Genomic DNA, 19116 nt, shown 5'->3' on the forward strand with positions numbered 1-19116 from the left:
CCTTGCTGCTCTCCCTTCCCCTCCCTTCCCCAATCCTGCCTCCAGATGGCCAAGTGGCAACCGCAGACGACCCAGGCCATCTTGCCGACTGAGGCCGGCTACGTGCCGAGTCCTCTGTCCCCTCTTGGCCCACATCAGCCAGTTTTCTTCTGGTTCTGTCACTTTCCAGCTGTGTGACCTTGGGTAATTTTACCTAACTTTCCTGTGCCTCAGTTTCCTCCTTGGTAAAATGGGGCAGCCCCTGTCTCACAGGGGTGCCGTGAGCATTCAGTGAGGCAAGGAGCAGTCCCCGGGCCAGTGCACGTGCTCCACAGGGGTGAGTGATCACTGTCGTCCTAACAGCCCTGAAAGGCAGGCTTTACGACCTCGTCTGGAAACAGGGAAACCAAGGCAGGGTCCAATAGCTCAGCTGGGAGGTCGCTGGTCAGGATTCTCAGCCCCGAAGCTCATGACTTCACAGACACACATTCTAGTTCTTTTCAGAGATGAGCCAAGGGGTCTGAAGCTCTCTCCCTTTCCAGCAACTCCCTCCCCACTAATACAGAACTAACTGTTTCTGTATTCCTGAGCGGGAGGCGACACCCACAGTGCCCCAGACTTCACACACTCTCCCGCCTCACAGAGGGGGAAACTGAGGCTGAGAAGGGCCGGTGAGTGAGGAGAGAAGCCAACCTGGTTTCTTGACTCTAAGCTCCCTGGATACTGCTCCCAGATGCTCGAGCAGGCAGCTTCTCCACATGGGGGAACGGCTGCGGGCAGCTGGGTGCTGGAAGCCGCTGTCTTGTCCACGGGGTCTCGCCCATCGCATCCCTCACCCAGAGTCTTAACTTCAAAGCTCTGCAGCCAGGCAGATGTGGGTGGGGCTTTGGCCAAGACTCATCACCACCCTGAGCCTCAAAACATTTCCCCATCCAAAGGGACCCTGGTCCAGCATCCTGGCAGAACCCTGGCTGTTGGGAGTAGAAGGATGAGTGGGCATCATCCCTGGCCTTAAGGAGGCCAGAAAGTAGTAGCAGGAACAGGTGTGAAGACAGACAGAGACACCTGCCCTCCCTCACCCCCCAACCCCCGCCAATGGCGGGGATGGGTGGGAGCAGAACCTGGTGGCAGACCTACAAGCCCGGTGGCCCCAGGAGGCTCCCCTGAGGCGGTGCGCTGGAGCTGTGCGGGGGAGGAAGGCAGTGAAAGAGGAGGGAGAAGGGCAAGGAGGTGGGAGGACCAGGACTGGCTCAGGGCTGGGGTGGAGGGCAGGGTGACTCCCCAAGGAGGGGTGGGTGGGAGACTCACGGAGCCAGGGTAGGCGTGGACTTCATCCGGAAAGGGGAAAGGGAGGGGACGCCTGGGGAGTACTCAGAATAGGGGGGCCCTGGGAGAGTGAGGGGAGATTCGGGAGGGGCAAGGCTGGGGAGAGGGACACCCAGTGCCCGTTTGCCAAGGGCCTTCCTCTGACGGGCACAGACTGGCACTTCCATGCGATTGCAGATCCTCCCGCCACCCAAGGAGGAGTTGAGAGCCGTGACCAAGGTCACACAGCTAGTTTCTGGCAGCGCCAAGATTTGAACCCAAGTCTGCCTGACTATCAAACTGTGTACCTTCTTTCAGATCTTTTTTTTTAAACTCAAGGAGGTGATTGCAACAGTATAAATAAAAAATGACAATGCAGAGGCCCCTTGTCCACCACGGCGTTGAGAGAGATACAGAGCTCCTCTGGCCCCATCCTTACCCACCCCCCAGCTCGCACTCCTCACACCCCGCCCTGCTGCCCTGCTCCAGCTGTCCAGGAAGAGCTCATTCAGGGGAGGGAAGCACCTTCGAAGGCCACTTCCCTTTCTTTGATGGGGCTCTGCCAGGAGGGGCCGGCTGGGCAGGAGCAGAAGACAGAGAGAGAAAGGAAGAGAGGAAATTCCCACCAGCTGTCAGGAAAGAGACTCTCTCGGAGCCGCTATCATCCCCTCCAGGGGTCCTGCAGAAGTTCAGGACACTGAGGGGTGGGGGTGGCTGTCATCCTTTGCCTCCTTTCATGGGAGCATCACCCCACTCACATCATGTCCCAACATCTCAGCTTCCCTCTACTTCTGAAACCCACGTGACACCTTGGGCAGGGCGCTAAACTGCCTGGAGCCTCACTGTCAGTATTTGTACATCTGAGCATCATCTGATGACTCAGCACATGCCAGGTCCTGTGCCGGCTACACAGAGTGTCCCCAAGAAATTCTCCATCTGAAGCTCCTTCCCCACGTCAAATGGGGCGCCCACTATTGGCAAGTACAGTAAGCTGTTAACAGTAGAACCCAGGCGGTATTCTCTGCAAAACTATTTAAACACTGAGGTATGTTTGAAAAGTTTCATAATGAAATGTTGGTGGAAAAAAGCTATCTTTCTCAATGCAAAGTAGTTACTGGGGAAACACTTGACGTATTGCCATCAGAGTTGGGATAAGACACCACTTTCCCCGAGGTACCATCCAAGGCAGTGAGAAAAGAAAGAGATACTAGAGGTATAACAATTCTAAGTAAAGAGGTAAAATTATCACTACTTGCAAATGATAAGATAGTAACCCTGGAAAATCTAAAAGAAAGCACTGAAAACCACTACAAATAATCAGTAAATTTAGTAACATGGTGGGATAAAAGTTAACCTGTAGAAAACAATGGCTTTTAAATATATAATCACCAATTAGCAGATACAATGGGAAAAGGTCTCTATATACAATAGCAACAAAAGAGGGTAAGTACATGTAACGAGAAATGTGTAAGTTCTATGGGAAGGAAATTTTTGACACATTACGAAAGGACACAAAAGACAAGAACAAGTAAACAATGTTCAAAGATAGATTCAACATCATCAGGTTGTCCACTCTCTTTAATTTATTCCATGAATTTAATACAATCCCAGTTCTGAAATTAAACACTAAACAAGCAGGAAGAGGCAGCTAACGTTTGAGCAAAGACAATGATGAATGATGACTAGTACTGATATTAAAACATATGATAAAGCCGTAGTAACAGCATTGAGGTCTGGCAGGCGCATAGAGACAGATCGGTGGAAAAGAATGGACAGTCCACAAATCCACACAGAAATGTAGCATGCGGCAGAAACAGTATCTCAAATCAGAGGAGGAAAGATGGATCACTCACTAAGTGGTTAAGACAACTAGACAGCCAGCTGGAAAAAAAATTAAGTTGAAACTATACCTTATACATTACACTAAGACAAATTTCAAATATATCAAAGATTTAAACATAAAACTGAAATTATAAAAGTACTGGAAGCCTGGTGGGAAGGGTTAGTTCATAACAAGGGAGAAGGGACAGCTTTTCTAACCTCGGCCCAGGATCCAGAGCCGTAAAAGAAAAGACAGGCAAATTAAACTTCTTGAAATTTAAAAGAAGACATCTGCATTGCAAAAAGCACCATTTGAAAGGTATATTTGCAACTCAAATCCTAAACAAAGGGCTAATTTCCCTAATATATAATGATTAAACCAATAAGAAAAGAATTAATGACCCTGTAGAAAAATGGGTAAAGATATGGATAGACAATTCACACAAAAAGGAAACGCAAATAGATTTTAAACATATAAAGATATTTCAACCTCTTTTTTCTTTTGAGGAAGATTAGCCCTGTGCTTACATCTGCCACCAATCCTCCTCTTTTTGCTGAGTAAGACTGGCCCTGAGCTAACATCTGTGCTCATCTTCCTCTATTTTATATGTGGGATGACTGCCACAGCATGGCTTGATAAGCAGCGCGTAGGTCCATGCCCGGGATCCGAACCAGTGAACCCTGGGCCACTGAAGTGGAGTGCATGAACTCTACCACTACTCCACTGGGCTGGCCCCTCAACCTCACTTTTAATAAAAATGATACTTGAAACTACTCAGAAAGTTTCCCACACATCATCTTAGCAAAAATTTTAAAAGTATGGTAACACTCCATTTTCAGGGGGATAAAGAAACAGCCCCACTTATCCTTTGCTGGTGGGTATGTAAATTATTATAACTTCAAGGGAAGATGATTTTGTCAATATCTATCAAAAGCACATACCTTCTCCTCCCTAGTTCAAAATTTTTAACTAAGGTGTATTTTTAGCCAATAAAATACAGAGATCTTAGCTGCACAGCTCCTTGAATTTTTACCTATGTATGCAGTCATGTAACTACTACCATGTTCCAGATACAGAACGTTTCTATCACCCTAAAGGTTTTCTCCTGCCAATACAACACACAACGACTATTCTGACTTCTGTCACCACAGATGAATTTTGCACGTTCTTGAACTTCGAATAAGTAGAATCACATAGTATGTACTACTTTGCATCTGGATTCTTCTGCTCAACGTGTTTTAAAGATCCTCATGCTGCTGTGGGTGTGGGTGGTTATTCTTTTTTCACTGCTGCATACTATTCCATTTTATGAATGTACCACAATGTATTTACGCTGCTGAGAGATGTCTGGGTTGTTTCCACTTCGGGGCTATTATGAATAAAGCTGGTATGCGTATTCTTTTACAAGTCTTTTTGGTGGATATACACACTCCTTTTTCTTGGGTATTAACCTATGAGTGGGATTGTTCAGTCATAGGATAGACATTTGTTTAACTTTATTAGACACTGGAGAACAGTTTTCCTAAGTGGCTGTAACATTTTACACTCCCACCAGCAAAGTAAGAGAGTTCCAGTTGCTCCTTATCCTCATCAACACTTGATTGTCAGTTTTTAAAATTTTGGTCATTCTGGTGGGTGTATAGTAGTAACTCGTGGTTTTTGTTTTTTTTAAAAGCAGGTTTCTGTGTCTTACTCCAGAGACTTTAATTAATTGGGCCAGGAATCTGTACTTCTTCTTCTTCTTTTTGGTGAGGAAGATTGGCCCTGAGCTACCATCTGTTGCCTGTCTTCCTCTTTTTTTCTCTCCCCAAAGCCCCAGGACATAGTTGTATATCCTCCTTGTAAATCATTCTAGTTCTTCTATGTGGGATGCTGCCACAACATGGCTTGATGAGCGGTTTGTAGATCTGCTCCCAGGATCTGAACTGGTGAACCCCAGGCCACTGAAGTGGAGTGTGCAAACTTAATCACTCAGCCACGGGGCTGGCCCCTGACTCATGGTTTTAATTTCATTTTCCTAGTGAGTATTCATGGGCACAGCATGTAGATAAACAATTCACACAAAATGAAGTACAAAGAGGTCTTGAACATAGAAAGATTTTTTTAGCCGTAGTCTTAATAAAATTGCTAACTGAAACTACTCTGAGAAAGCAGCACCTCTTCATAGGCATACTCGCCACTGGGATATCCTCTTTTACGAGATGCCAGTTTAAATCTTGCCTTTTTACTTTTGCCCATTTGAAAACTCAGTCGTGTATTGTGGATGCCGGCCCTGTGTCCAATAGAGGCATTGCAAATGTCACCTCAGTCTGCGGGTCGTCGTTTCACCTTCTTAATGTTTATCTTTTGATGAGCAAAAGTTTTTAATTTTGAAAAAGTCCAGTTTGTCTGTTGTTTTTATAATCATTGTTTTCTGTGTCCTGTTAAACAATCTGCCTGCTACAATGTCAGGGAGAAATGCTCCTCTGGGTGTGTGTGTCTCCTGGGAGAAAACATGTACTTCTTGAACCATCAGTTCAACTTCTAGGAATTTTTTCTACAGATACATGAAACAAGGCACGGCCATAGTTATTCTCTGCAGCACCGTTTGTGATAGCGAAAGTTTGGAAACCATCTAGATGCCAGTCGGTAGGCAATATGTGGCTCAACGAATAATGGTCTGTCCAAACAGTGGATCCTGTGTAGCTGTAAACAAGGGTGAGGACACTTTCTGTATTTGATGTGGAAAGATCTCCGAGATCTATAATTACACAGAAGACAGCAAGATACAGAGAGAACAATGCAAGCAGTGTGCTATCCTTGTGTAGAGAGATACATCTATCTTTGGATATATATAAAATTTCAGAGAAGACACTTGAGAACTCTGAACACTGGTTGCCTCCCGGTAAAAGAACTGAGTCACCAGAAGCTAGTTTGAGGGGCCGACTTTTCACTGTGTGTCCTTTGATTGCTTTTAAAGTTCAAACTGTGTGAAAGTTTTACTATCTGAAGATAAATACTTCCTTATAAATAGATGTTATTCTAAATGGGGAAGACTTTCCACACCTGGGTATCAGCGACTAAGGGCCGTCCAGAGGAGACCAGAGCTGGAGCTCAGGCTTGGAGGAGGGGAGGGCCCCCATGCCTGGGGGCAGTGAGAGCATTTTACAGGCCTTTGTCCAGGGTCTCACCACGGCCTCAGTGTCCATTCCAACCAGCAGGGGCTTTCACTGTCCCAGGGGTAAGTCCTCTCGGGATGGCCTGTAGCACTGAGCCGGGGGAAGTGCCTACCACTGTCAGCACTGTGTTGGGTACTTACTTTATCTACACTTGTTCCCACCCCAAGGGGCTGTCTTAGGAATGATGTCTATTGGACGGAGGAGGAAAGTGAAGCTCAGAGTGGTTACGTAATTTGCCCAGGGTCACATAGCCTTTAAGTAGCCTAGCTGGACCCAGGGCTGTGTATCCTGCCCTCTCCAGAACCCTGGAAGACTGGGGTGGGAAAAGGTGGTGGAAAGAGTCAAGTACCCACCATCAGGGAACCAGGCTCTTCCCTGGCACTTTCTCGGCAGCCCTTCCCCCCCCAACCCAGGTTGCTGTCTGGCCCGGGGCCCCACCGGCAGCCCCCACCTGCCCCCGCCTGCGGACTGCAGGAAGGAGGCACAGATGGCAGGCGAGGACGAGGCCCCCAGCCAGGCTCCCCCAGCTGTCACTTTGGAGAGCACCACGCAACTCCTCCTCCTCCTCCTTGAACAATTGGGAGCTGGCCAGCCCGGCCCCAGCTGTTCCCTCTCCTTGGTCCAGGGTTCGTGCAGACCCACGCTCTGAGGCCCTTATCTCTAGGGGAGGAGAAACACGGACTCCTGAGACATCAGAGCTGGACAAGACCTCAGAGGACAACGGGGCCAACGTCTCATTTTACAGCTAGGGAAACTGAGGCTTGAAAAGGCAAAGGGACTTGTCCAAGGTCACAAAGAACCAGAGAAGTCAGGCTTCCTCACTGCCAGCAAAGCTTAGGATTTGGGGGTGCCCCACAGGGGTGAAGGGTGCTCATGCAGGTGGCATGCCCCCGCCTACCAGGGTTCAGCCAGAGTGGTTCTGCTTGGCCTGATTTTACACAGTGAAAATCCGTCTGCGATGCTGTTTCAGGGGTCTTTAACCTGGGTCCATAGACCGTGTAGGAGGTATGTGAGCCTGGAGAGGAGAAAAATTGCATCTATATTTTCACTAGCCTCTAACTGAAATTTAATATTTCCTTTGTTTATAAATGCAGGCTATAAAACCCAGTAGTATTGGCTGAACCTGTAACTTTTTCAATAGACATCACAGACACCTCCAGATCCGATGACCCTGTCACTGCCATCTCAAAGCACGGTTCATGCACTTGTCGGGCCTTCCACCTGGTCGTGTTATTGACTGCGTTAATATAAAGCACAGATGCTACCATATCACAATTCTGATAGACACTTTGATAACTATATTTCAATATAATTGGTTTCTTTTGTAATCCTACTTATTTTATTTTATGTACTTAAAAAACTTTATTCTTTGAAGGGGTCCATGAGCTTTTCCAGATTGCCAAAAGGGTCTACCCCCCACCTCCCCAAAGTTAGGAACCTATTTTATTTGAACAACATGTTCCAGTGTTAAAAACTGAAGTCTGAATACTTGTGTACTACATCTGTAACTTCATAAGACTGATAAGATGGGGGTAGAACTCCCTTGAGATGAACAAGTAAGCCCGGGGGACCAGGGTGGGTGCTGGTGCCCTAGGAGGGGAGCCCACACGCACGCCTGTACCAGGCATCCCTCCAGGCTTTGCATAACACCCACTGAATCCTCAGAACGGCCTTGGCGTTGGGACTAGGATTTCTCCCATTTTGCAGCTGAGGAAACTGAGGCACAGAAGAGTTAGGTAACTTGCTCAAAGCACATGGCTAGTAAATGGTGGATGGGGGATTTGAATCCAGGCCAACCGATGCCAGAGCCTTTGTGCCTCATCACTGGGCATCCTGCCTCCCTATCTGGGTAGATGGAAGCCTCCTACAGAAAGATCCTAAGGTGAGGTCGGGGGAAAGAGATCCTGAAGGGTTTGCGGCCCAACTAATTATCTGATACATAGGGCACTAACTAGCTGAGCAACCTTGACCAACTCCCTTGCCTTCTCTGGGCTTCAGTGTCTCCACCTATAAAATGCAGGGTTCTAAGCACTGCCAACCCTGCCTTCTCCCTCCCTTGTTCACCTGAGGACCCACTCTGAAACTTAGGCATAGGTTGCTTAGCAACTAAAATCAAGGTCTCGTCTGAGTGGAATGGAAAGGGAGGAGGACAGGCTAGCACCAGGCAATACTGATGCCACAGCAACGTCTCTTGTTTTAAGAGGCTGAATGCTGTGACCAACCCCCTCACCCCTGCAATCAGGGTGACCTGGCCCTTTAAGAGCCTTGGGATGGGGGTGGGGACAGGGACAGGAGGAAGGGCCATCCTGAAAAGGAAACTGCCCTAAGAACTAAATCAAGTCTGGAGATTCTCAGGCAAGAAAAACACATACTCATTGTTCTGGAAGCTGCGTGAGAAGGGCCAGTTAGTAGGGGTCTTGGCCAAAGCCTCAGGGCCCCCTTGGCCCCTAGGGTGATGCTCTGTTTCAAGCCAGGCCACCTAAGTTCCACTCCCCAGCCCCTCCTGCACCCTGTATCACTTTTGTCCCCTGCAGTGTTGGGAGTCCATGGACAGGAGAGGAGGGCCGCGTCAGGAGCTGCGTCTCTCCCGAGGGCTTGGGATGGCTGCACCGCTGAGCGGATTGCCCTCGGTCTGAAATCCCACTCTTAGCAACATTCCTTTGGGTCTCACCCGAACCTTAACCAAGAGCAAATTCCCGTGTGAAGGAGCAGTCACTACCATCACCAACACCTCAGTAGGTCTGATTTTGGACTCAGAAGTGGGTGATTGCAAAGATTCCTGGGAAAACACACAGAGGGTGTCCAGGCATGCCATGTGTGCGACCTTGGATAAGACACTTCTCTTTGGGACCAGGATTTCTTATGGGTACAAGAAGTCGCTCGGAACATGTGATGGCTGGAGTCCCCTCTGACTCTGGCATTGTGTCAATGTCAGACTGGAACTGGGGCACCCGGGAGGTGGGCTAGGGAGGGCTATGGGCTGTGAGGGCTGCGTGGCCTCGGGCCAGCTCAGAGCATAGAATCTCAAACTCACACCACCCCCCTTCCCACCTGCCCCCCCCCCCACCCTGTGCCTCGGATCTGGGCCAGCCAGATTCCAGAGAGCCCTTGTCCCCAATTCCCAGCACCCTGTCCCCCCTGAACCTGGAGCTCATTACAGTAGTTATAATAAAAGGGGCAGCATAGCTCAGGTTACTGAGCACCTGCTGTATACCAGACACTATGGTAAAGCTTCACACGCCTGACCTCCCGTAACCCTGGCAGTTAGGCAGAGTCCGGAGAAGCAGGCAGGCTGACGTCAGAGGGGCAGGCCCAGGCGCCTCCCCAGAGCCCCCTCCCTCCAGCACTCAGCCTGTACAGCCCTTGGCGTGCCCCCTGGAGACCCTGCACCACCCCCCCATTCCCTTTTGGGTGCCTGTTCCCTTTTGGGCTCTGGGTGCCTTGCCCCGTAGGTAGGGTGGGCCTCACTGCTAGGAACGCTCAGGGACAGTACCGGACAACCGAGACAGTAGTGAGAAGGCTGAAGACAAGCCTCCCACTTGCTGGCTGCAGGCAGGGAGCCCTTGGGCCTGGGGGACTGAGGAAGCCGACTGGATGGTGGAGAGCCCTTGGCATCACGTGGCTCCTAGTACTGAGCAGATACCATGTGCCCGGCTGTACGCTAAGAGCTTTATACAGCACCTTAACTCATCATTATGGCCCTTGAGAAACCAGGACACGCAGTTATCATTTCACACACAGAGACAATGAGGCACAGAGAGGTTATGCATCTAGGGTTTCATGGCTAAGGGATGAAGCTATGATTTCAAAAGGCGTGGGATGCCCCAGGCCGGTGCCTCTGGGCAGGTAGGGCCCGTGGCCAGTTCACAGTGTCCTGGCTAACCAGACCCTATTATTCCTGCCTCAGTGGCTCTGTGAGGACTGAGGGGAATGAAGCTCCAAGACAGCCAGTGGAGGCCCTGGCCCGAGGCAGAGGGAGGGGTTCTTTGACCTCCCCTGACACCACCAGCCAGGCTGCATCCAGGCCCCTGCACCTCAAATCCAGAGAGTTCCCCAACCCGTACCCGTGAAATAAAGTGAGGGAGCAACCCTTCCATTTCTGCAGAGCTTGCCGGCACTTTTCTGAAAATAAGCAGTCATTCTTCCAAAAAAGGGAAAAACACAGAGCACAGCTGTCAATCTCGGGCCTCAGACAAATGGAATAAAGTTGCGACTTCTCTCTCTCTCTTCCAGCACAGTTCCCCCCCAAAGTCACTGCGCATTCAGGCTGTCACATGCTTTGAGATGCAAATTACAGCGAGCCTGCGGAAGGCAGCTTGAAGAACAAAGACCAATTGAGGAAAGATCTGAAAAATGGATGGGGAACAGTCTGAATTCCCGGAGAGGGGAGACCTCTCTGCAGACAGGCCCAGTGGTGAAGATTTGGGGTTTTCCGGGAGAGGAGGATGGAGGACTCGATGCTGGTTGTGGGGAGTGATGGGGGGTGGGGGAGTGTTACAGAAATCGGAACAGAAGCAAAGGCTTCGGGTGAGCAAAAAGGTCTGATTTTATTCCAGTCTTCAGCACTGAGCTGGGCACTTTTCTTCCCCCTTCTTTTACTATTAGGCCTCAGACATGCTGTGAGCCATGGAGAGAACTGGTCTGCCAACTTCCACGTTCAGTTTCAGAGCAGGAGCAGCTGGGTCAGGTGACACTCTTCTAAGAGCTTTAAGGGGAGCTCTCAGAGCCCCGCTTTGGTCTGGGCAGCCCCTGCAGGGCACCACATTCTCCCGGGGGCCTGGCGGGGAGGGGGTCCCAAGACCAGCAAAGAGCCAGGGGGAGATGGGACACAGAGCCCCTGGGACTTGGCCTCAGGTCAGCCCAATGCCCCCTTGCTGAGGACCTACTGTGTGCAGGCCCTGTACAAATCAGACATGGTCTCTACTCCCGGGGGCTATCAGTCCAATCGAAGCAGTTAACTGGACTGCAAACTCCATGCTGACAGGGATCTGGTCTTGTTTACTGCTGCATCCTTAGTCCCGAAAGTGTGACTAGAACATAGTAGGTGCTCAATAAACACTTGTTGGATGGATAGGTGGGTGGTCGATGGATGAATGGATGGATAGGTGGACCGATTGGGGGATGGACGGAGGGATGGATGGATGGATGGATGGATGGGTAGAAGGAAGGATGTATGGGTGGGTGGATGGACTAACCACCTATATAATAAGGAGGCATGTAGGAAGTACTCCAATCTCTATAGATACAAAACACCTCTGGATGGGTACTGGGATGGAGAAAGCTTCATGGAGCTGGCCCCATTTGAGTTGGGGCCTTGAGGGATGAGACAGATTCATTCTTGTATTCTGCACAATACCTACCAGGACACCCGTGAGGACACATTTGAATAAAAAGATGTTAGAAGGGAACAGAATGTGAGGGCTAAATTGAACTCTAAAGATCATGTGGTCCAACTCCATCATTTTGCAGAAGGGAAAAGTAGGGCACAGGAAGGTTAAGTGACTCACCTAAGGTCACAGAGCAACTAAGTGGCAAGGCAGGGATTCAAGTAAGGTCTGTCTGCTTCTAGAGCCTGATCTTTTAGCCCTGTCCTGTGCTGCTCTCCTGCTCCAGGGCTCTGCTCTCCTCACTGAGATGCCCTGTGGATTTTTGCTACCACTCCTGCCCCAGCCCACCTCCACCACCCACTCCTGCAGGGCTGGGGAGAAGCAGAGGAATTGGTTAGGCCTCCCACCCTTGAACAGCAGAGACAGGAGAAGAAGCAAGAGTGTGCAAGAGGAGGCCACACTGAGTGGGTTGGGGAAGGAGAATGCAGCACCCAGAGCTCAGCCCCAGAGAACAAGGGGGCAGTGTCCTGCCTCCAGGCCGTTGAGACTGAGCAAGGTGTGGGGGAGGAGGGGAGGCCAGAGGGCTTGGACAAGGGGCAGGAATGACCCCCACCTGCAGACCAAGCCCAGCGCCCCAATCCCAGAATCGGATTATTTTCATTACATGCAGCTAAATCTGAACGTAAATTAACCAGGGACTCCAGTTTCTGGAGAATGCGATGGTGCCCCGTGATTTTTACCTGCTGGCGGGGCAGGTAAGAAGCAGGTGTTCAAGAGCTCCCTCCACATACCATGGAGACGGGTCCTTGAGCAGGACGTGGACAGGACCCTGTCAGGACACCCCCACCTGCCAGGTCACCAACGGGATGTCCCCGGGCCTCTCAGAGACCAGGCCTGACATTACTTGGGCCCCCAGTGCCCAGCACGGTGCCCAGTGTCCAGTCCACACCCCAGGACTAAAGGAATGACACCACCTCGTCTGGTCCCCTGCTCCAGCACTCCTCTCTCTACCTCTCCTTGCCGCCCCAAAATCGCTGCTTCAGTCCTTCAGAAAGGAAGCTCCCCAAAGGGTCTGGGAAATGCCTGCTCTCCTGGCTTCCAGAAGACGTGGGCACGCGGTGTCGCACGTCAGAGGAGCTCATCAAGTATTGGCTGAATTAATGCTCAAGGAAGTCCCTGGAGACATTCAAATGACAGTAATAATAACACAAGGCACATCTACAGACATGCCTCTCCTCAACCCTCTGTGAGGTGGGCAGGCACGTGGCTGGGAGAGCCCTGGGTTTAAATTCTGCCACTTGTGTGCTGTGCAGTCTTGAAGGAGTTGCTTGACTTCTCAGAGCCTCTGTTTCTTCATCTGTAAAATGGGGAGAATAACTGTACTTTCATCATGGGACTTGAGGTGAGATTCAAAAAGAGCAGGTATGTCAGACCCGCAAAGGCTCCCCAGGTGGTCCTAGCATGCAGCCAGGGCTGAGAACTGCCGGTTACAGGGAGAACCAAGACTCCTCATGCCCAGGCCAGGTTTCTTTCCTTTCTATCAGGTGCCAGTTGGGGTACCAGGTAAGTGGCTAAAGCTTGGGCTCGTAGGACTCTGCTTCCAGCCGTGGCCTCCTTGTGGCCTGGATGTGGAGGCGGCAGGCGGCCCCTGTGGAGAGCAGCAGGAAAGGGCAGCGCACCTGGGGAGCCCCGAGCCATTAATCAGGCCGCTGGGCACAGTGCCCGGTCTCTGGAATATTCATAAGGCCCCTCCAGCTGTGCCAGGCAATCAGGGTGCTGATCGCTCCCCCATCTGCAGCTTAACATTCCACTCCAGAAAGGAGAGCTGGCGGCTGAATGTTAACTAGGGAAAAACAGGGTCTGGCCTTCACAACAGCAGCCTGAACAAGAGCCGGGGAGACAAATCCGCTCCTTCGGGATCTGCCAGCCACCCAGAACTGCGCCGGTCACCAAGCCCTGGGCAGTGGAGGGAGTTGCGCCTTCAGAAGTAAGCGAGCTGGTTTCAGGGCCAGCTCCTGCCCTGAGCAGCCGTCCGCCGTCTCTGCAGCCTCCGTCTCCCCAGCCGCAGGACGGGGCCAGCTCCGCCTCCCACCCAAGAGGACGGGCAAAGACAGTTTGTTGAACGAGGGTGCTGCTCAGAGGCAAGGCGTCGTCATCGCTGTTGTTTGTAGCTGTTGTGCACGTGGCTTCCAACCCTGAGAAACGTTTTTAATCGCAAATATGGACATCCCCAGCAAGCGGGCTCTGGGCGAATCTGAACAAAGGGAGAGGCCCCCTCACCCCCCTCAGAAGGCAGGGCGGCCTAGGGAGGGGTTCGGGGTCCCGGTTAGCGCTGCTCTCATCTCATCTGGCTGCAGCCTCTCAGAGAAGCAAGACAGGAACGGGAAGGACACCGGACAGCTGCCGGAAAATTTCCGAGAAGAACTGCAAAAACAGACGACGGTCTGTGGCCTTCTGGCTGCTCAGGAAAAGTCTGGGGCCCTTCAGTGGAGGGGCAAAAGCGTGCCACGTGAGTGCACAGCTCATCATCAGTGCCTCAGGCGACGATTAGCATTCGCCAAGAAATGGCCAAAATCTTTTCTGTGTTGGTATCGAATGATGTAAGAAACTGTAAGAGATTTCTATCAAACTGAGGGGAAAAACCCAGAGCTAAAATAACATAAGTTTCTGCTTCCTAGAAAAGTGACGGATGTGGAGCAGCTCATCTCTACTGCTGCCCTGTCACGAGGCGTCCTGGACTTGGCATTATTGTCATTGTTAGTTGTCAGCCCTGCCTCCCAGTCGCCCCAGCCCAGCCCGGCCCTCGCCTGCGGGCTCAGCCCTGATCACTGCGGGTGGGACACCGACGGCCTCCACAGGGGCTGCAGGGCAGGGAGCAGGCTGCCCTCACTGCTAAGCCGCCCGTCTTCAGGGCAGGGCCCTGCTCCACAAAGTCTCAGACCCCAGGCTCCTGCCTCAGACCACAGGGACCCCTAGATCACGGGCACCGCCACCTGCCGCCACCACCCCTGGCCCTCAGCACAGGTACTTCCATCTTGTTCGCATTTTCTCCAGCGAGCTCATCAGCATGTTACTCTGGGAGAAAACACTTGCAACACACATAAAGGAGAGCAGAATTGAGCTCCAGCACTGGGCGGCACGGCCTCTGAAACTTCAGGGGCTCCCTCTTCACGTCAACAAACTGCTTCTATTGTTTTTTTCTCTAAAGCACGAAATGTTGTGTTCATCTAAAAAAAGTTTAGAAAATATAGCTAAGGAAAAAAGAAGAAAATGAGAGCACTCGTGATTCCAATATTCACAGAGAACCACTTTTAACATTAGATGTATATTCTCCCAGTCTTTTCTAGATGGGTAGATGGATAGATAGATGTTGGTTTTTTTCTTTTGCTTGAGGAAGATTGTTGCTGAGCTAACATCTGTGCCCATCTTCCTCCATTTTTTTTTTAACGTGGGACGACACTGCCACAGCATGGCTTGACGAGTGGTGCTATCTCCATGCCTGGGATCCAAACCTGCGAACCCCAGGCCACTAAAATGGAGCGCACGAATTTAACCACCACACCACTGGGCCAGCCATGATGGATATTTTTTAATGGGATTAATCATATTTTATCTTTTTTTTCACTTAACAGTATGTCATAACATTTTCTCTCGTTAAATATCCCCCTGCATCGGTGGAGGATCCCCAAGACTTTTTCAGGGACTCTGTTGGGTTAAAACTATTTTCATAATAGTGCTAAGGCATTATTTGCCTTTTCACTCTCATTCTTTCAGGAGCATACAGTGGAGTTTTCCAGAGACTGCGTGACGTGTGATACGGCAACGGGCTGAGTGCAGAACAAGGTTTGCCAAGTCAGACGTCTTCTGTTAATCTGGACCAATTTAAAGAGATTTGCAAAGGTGTAAAACAGTGCCATTCATCTAATGTTTTTTGTTTTGGAAAATATAGTTATTTTTCATAAACGTTTTTTAGGAGAAGATGGAATGGGTTTATTATCGTTATTTTAAGTTAATTAACAAATACATATTTTTGAAATTCCTTCATTTTTATTTTGAATACACTAAATATTGACAGAGATAGCCAATTTAAGCAAAAGCTCCTTGGGGGTCCTCAATAACTTTTAAGAGTGTAAAGTGATTCTGAGGCTGAACAACTGAGAACGAATGCTTGGGTGTTTCCTACTTTGTTCCCCCATTTCTTTATTGATGGACTTGCAAGTTGCTTCCAATTTTCACTATTAGAAATGTGCTGCACAAATCAAGTACTTATATAAAGTGAAAACTTCTTGAAATTAGAGACAACAATAGAAACCAACTGGTAGGCTGAGCCATCACTATCAGTCTATCATTAATCAACTCAAACAAAAGGTATCACAGAATGTGAACAAAGAAAGTTGAAAGGTATGCATACACTGAGTATGTATATATGTGTACAGACACAATGTATATTTTAGAGAGACGGACTTACACTCTGTAAAGAGTACTTTTTCTCCTGCAGTGTTTTTTATGAAGTGTTTACAAAATCTGAGCATACTCTAGACCAGTGCTACTGATGGTATAAAACTCTTTGGTACCATTGCAGAAATTGAGAGGAAGATTTAGAAGCTTTTAAGGAGTTTGAGAGAAAAATTTTATTTCTGTAGGAAATAATAAAAAATTGATGTTTGTAAAAAAAATTGAGTACTAAAAAATGCTGCAAACCCTTTTTCCTAAATATATCCTTGAGAATATTTCTGTGGGATAGATCCTAGAAGCGGAATTGCTGGGCAGGTGGACATGCATCTTTAAACTTTAAGAAATATTGCAAAGTTGCCTTTATCTACCTTTCACCAAGAGTGAGCTGTAAATTCACCAAATGCACCAAGAGTGTATTTGAGTGCCTGCTCTCTCACTCCTTTGGCAATACCAAAGATAATTACTGTTTTGAATCTTTTCCTATTTAGTAGGTTAAAAGAAAGATTCTGTCTTCTGTGAATTGCTTATTCATATCCTTTGCCCATTTTCTGAGTTCTTTTTCTTATTGATTTTTCTGGAAACTTTATATTTTCTGGACTTTTGTCTCTTTGCAAATATTGTACTCAATTACGTGGCTTGCTTCTAATTTTGCTCACGTGTCTCATTGTAGTACGGAAACTTTACCTTTTTAAAAAATTTATTCTAATCTATTAGTTGTTTCCTTTACGGCTTGGAGGATTCTCGTCCTGCTTAGGAAGGCTTTCCCCATCACATGATTTTTAAAATGCTCTCCGTCTTCCTCTAATACATTTGTAGCTTTCCTTTCCTTTTCTTTTTCTTCTTTTTTTAATGTTTAGATCTTTAACCCACGGGGAATTAATTTCGTTGCAGTGCGAGGCGCTGATTGTTGACCCTTGTACGCCATCAGTGGCGTCTGGCAGGGTGCCAGCAATGGGCTCGAGCCCCAGTAAGCACCGGCCCACATGTGCTGGGGACCCGCAGGTCTGCTATGGCAGGAGCTCGGCCGGTCCCTGAGGTAGACAGATATCTGAGCCCATCTGGTTTGGGAAGGGAAGCAAGCTACATTTCAGAATCCTTCTGAGTGTGTTACAGTTGTGGTGGGCATCTGCAACGTGAGCAAGCAGAGCTGACGACTTACCTAAGAAAATGCCAAAACACCCTTAACATGCTGTGTGGTTCACCAGGAGCTTTTATGTCCATTACCTGACTCGATACCAACATCACAGATGCAGGGAGAGGAGAATTTAGGATGCCCATTTTACCGTCACAGGAGAATAAGGTGCAAGGAGGTTAAATGACATGCCTGAGGTCACACAGCCGGCAAGTGGCAGAGCCCAACTAGAACCCAGACCTCCTGCCACGAAGTCCATGGCTCCCCTCTCTGTGCCTCAGGCTCTGTCCTCAGTGTCTGTGCAGCTGCCCCCTTCAGTGGAAGGGAGGATCTGGCCTAGCCTTTCCCAAATTTGTGCTCCCTCATTGTGGGTAGGAGAGACTGGAAAAATCCATCCTCCACCACTAGCTGACAGTGGATTTCAGGAACCACGGCTTCCTGCTGCACGCGCCTCCTCCTTCCCCTGAGGGGCTTGGCGGACGCTGGGAGTGGAGATGAGTCAGGCCGGGAAGGGAGAGCTCAGCCATAAACAAGAGGGACTGACAGCGAGCACTTTCCCTGAGGCGCGTGACCTCCCAGGGGCCTCGGGGACTCTGCCTGAATGGCAGAGCTTCAAAATTTCATGATCCAGGCTTGGCAGATTTAATTTGCTATATTCACGGAGGCAGCCACAGAGGGGGAAACCTTTAGACAGGAGGTGGGGGATGAGGGAGAAGGTAGATTATTTCCAGCCTCTCAGTGGAGAGCTCACATGGTTTTTTAATGCGTGTCATTTTTGCACATGCCCAATGTGTCTATGGCTGGGTGCTCATCCCTTCCAGCTCCCAACCAAAAGGACATCCAGGACTGAGAACTGTAGCGCTGAACCGGCCTTGGAGATCAGGCGTCCCAATTCCTCGGGTTAAGGAACCACATGTCCCCCGAGGGAAGGGACTTGTCCAAATGCACACTTTTGGGGAGTTCTGGAAACAGATCTCGGGTCTCCTGTATCCCGGCCTGCACTTGTTCTGGTGAATCTCAGGAAAACCGTAGAGAAGGCACAGCCACTGACACAGGATGAGGAAGTAAAAGACGGGGGAAGGGGCAGAAATAAGGGCAAGAGTCCCAACAGTGAGGTTCTCCCCGCCCTGGGGCTGCAGCCCTGGCGAGGGACGTGCAAGGCGCCTACCTGCTCCAGGGGGATGACGAGAAAGGAGCCTCCTCCCGCGCTCTCCGTGACGATGGCCAGGAAGCGGGCGTTGACAGCACAGAAGTGGTTATCATGCACATTCTTGGTGATGGGGATCCCGTCGAAGCAGTGCTCCCGGTTGGCCACTTTCCCATAGACGTTCCGGAACTTGGAGCTGCGGTATTGCGGACGCCAGGACATCTGTGAGGGGCCAGGAGGGACAAGGGTCAGGCTGGTCACTGCTTCCTGAAGGGGCTGGGCTGGAGACTGGGGAGGGGACGCTGCTCCCCAGGGATGCAGGAGGAGAGCGAGCCCTGGTGACCCCGCTCAGGGCGCAGGGAGAGGACAAGGAGCCTCCAAGAATTGCATGCCCGGTCCTGCGCTGGAGGACATGCTCTTTCAATAAAGTCCTACAGGGGCAAAGAGTGGCATGAGTGCATTCACACATTTCCTGCTGTTGGTCCACACTCCCATCCCACTTTCCAGAAAGGATGCCGGGTCCTTTCCCTTCCAAGGGAGGTACCACCTGATAGAGCAGACCATCCACCCAACAACATGTATGGGCTGCCTCCTGCGTGCCAGAAACTGCTCAATTCAGTAGGGAGGCAGAGGGAGGAGCTGGGTGTTCACAGATGGAGAGAACACTGCTGATGAGCAGGGGGCAGGGGAAGAAGATGTGCCCCTCTACGTGCAAGGAGGCAAAAGACCACCCATTGTCATACCCTCCTCTGGTTCTCTCTAGGACTTCTAATCCACAAGTGCACCCTCAG

General features: G+C 49.9%; 1 protein-coding gene across 2 annotated transcripts in view; it reads right to left on the reverse strand.

The window, feature by feature from the left end:
- Positions 1–19116, reverse strand: part of CORO2B (coronin 2B) — a 139754-nt gene that overhangs the window by 49859 nt on the left and 70779 nt on the right. For both annotated transcript variants that reach the window (XM_044764641.2, XM_070499206.1), the window contains exon 2: positions 18347–18547. In XM_044764641.2, coding sequence (XP_044620576.1) covers positions 18347–18547 — 201 coding nt within the window. The remainder of the gene's footprint in view (positions 1–18346; positions 18548–19116) is intronic.

This window comes from Equus asinus, chromosome 2 (assembly GCF_041296235.1).
Source record: "Equus asinus isolate D_3611 breed Donkey chromosome 2, EquAss-T2T_v2, whole genome shotgun sequence".
Taxonomy (NCBI): Eukaryota; Metazoa; Chordata; class Mammalia; order Perissodactyla; family Equidae; genus Equus; species Equus asinus.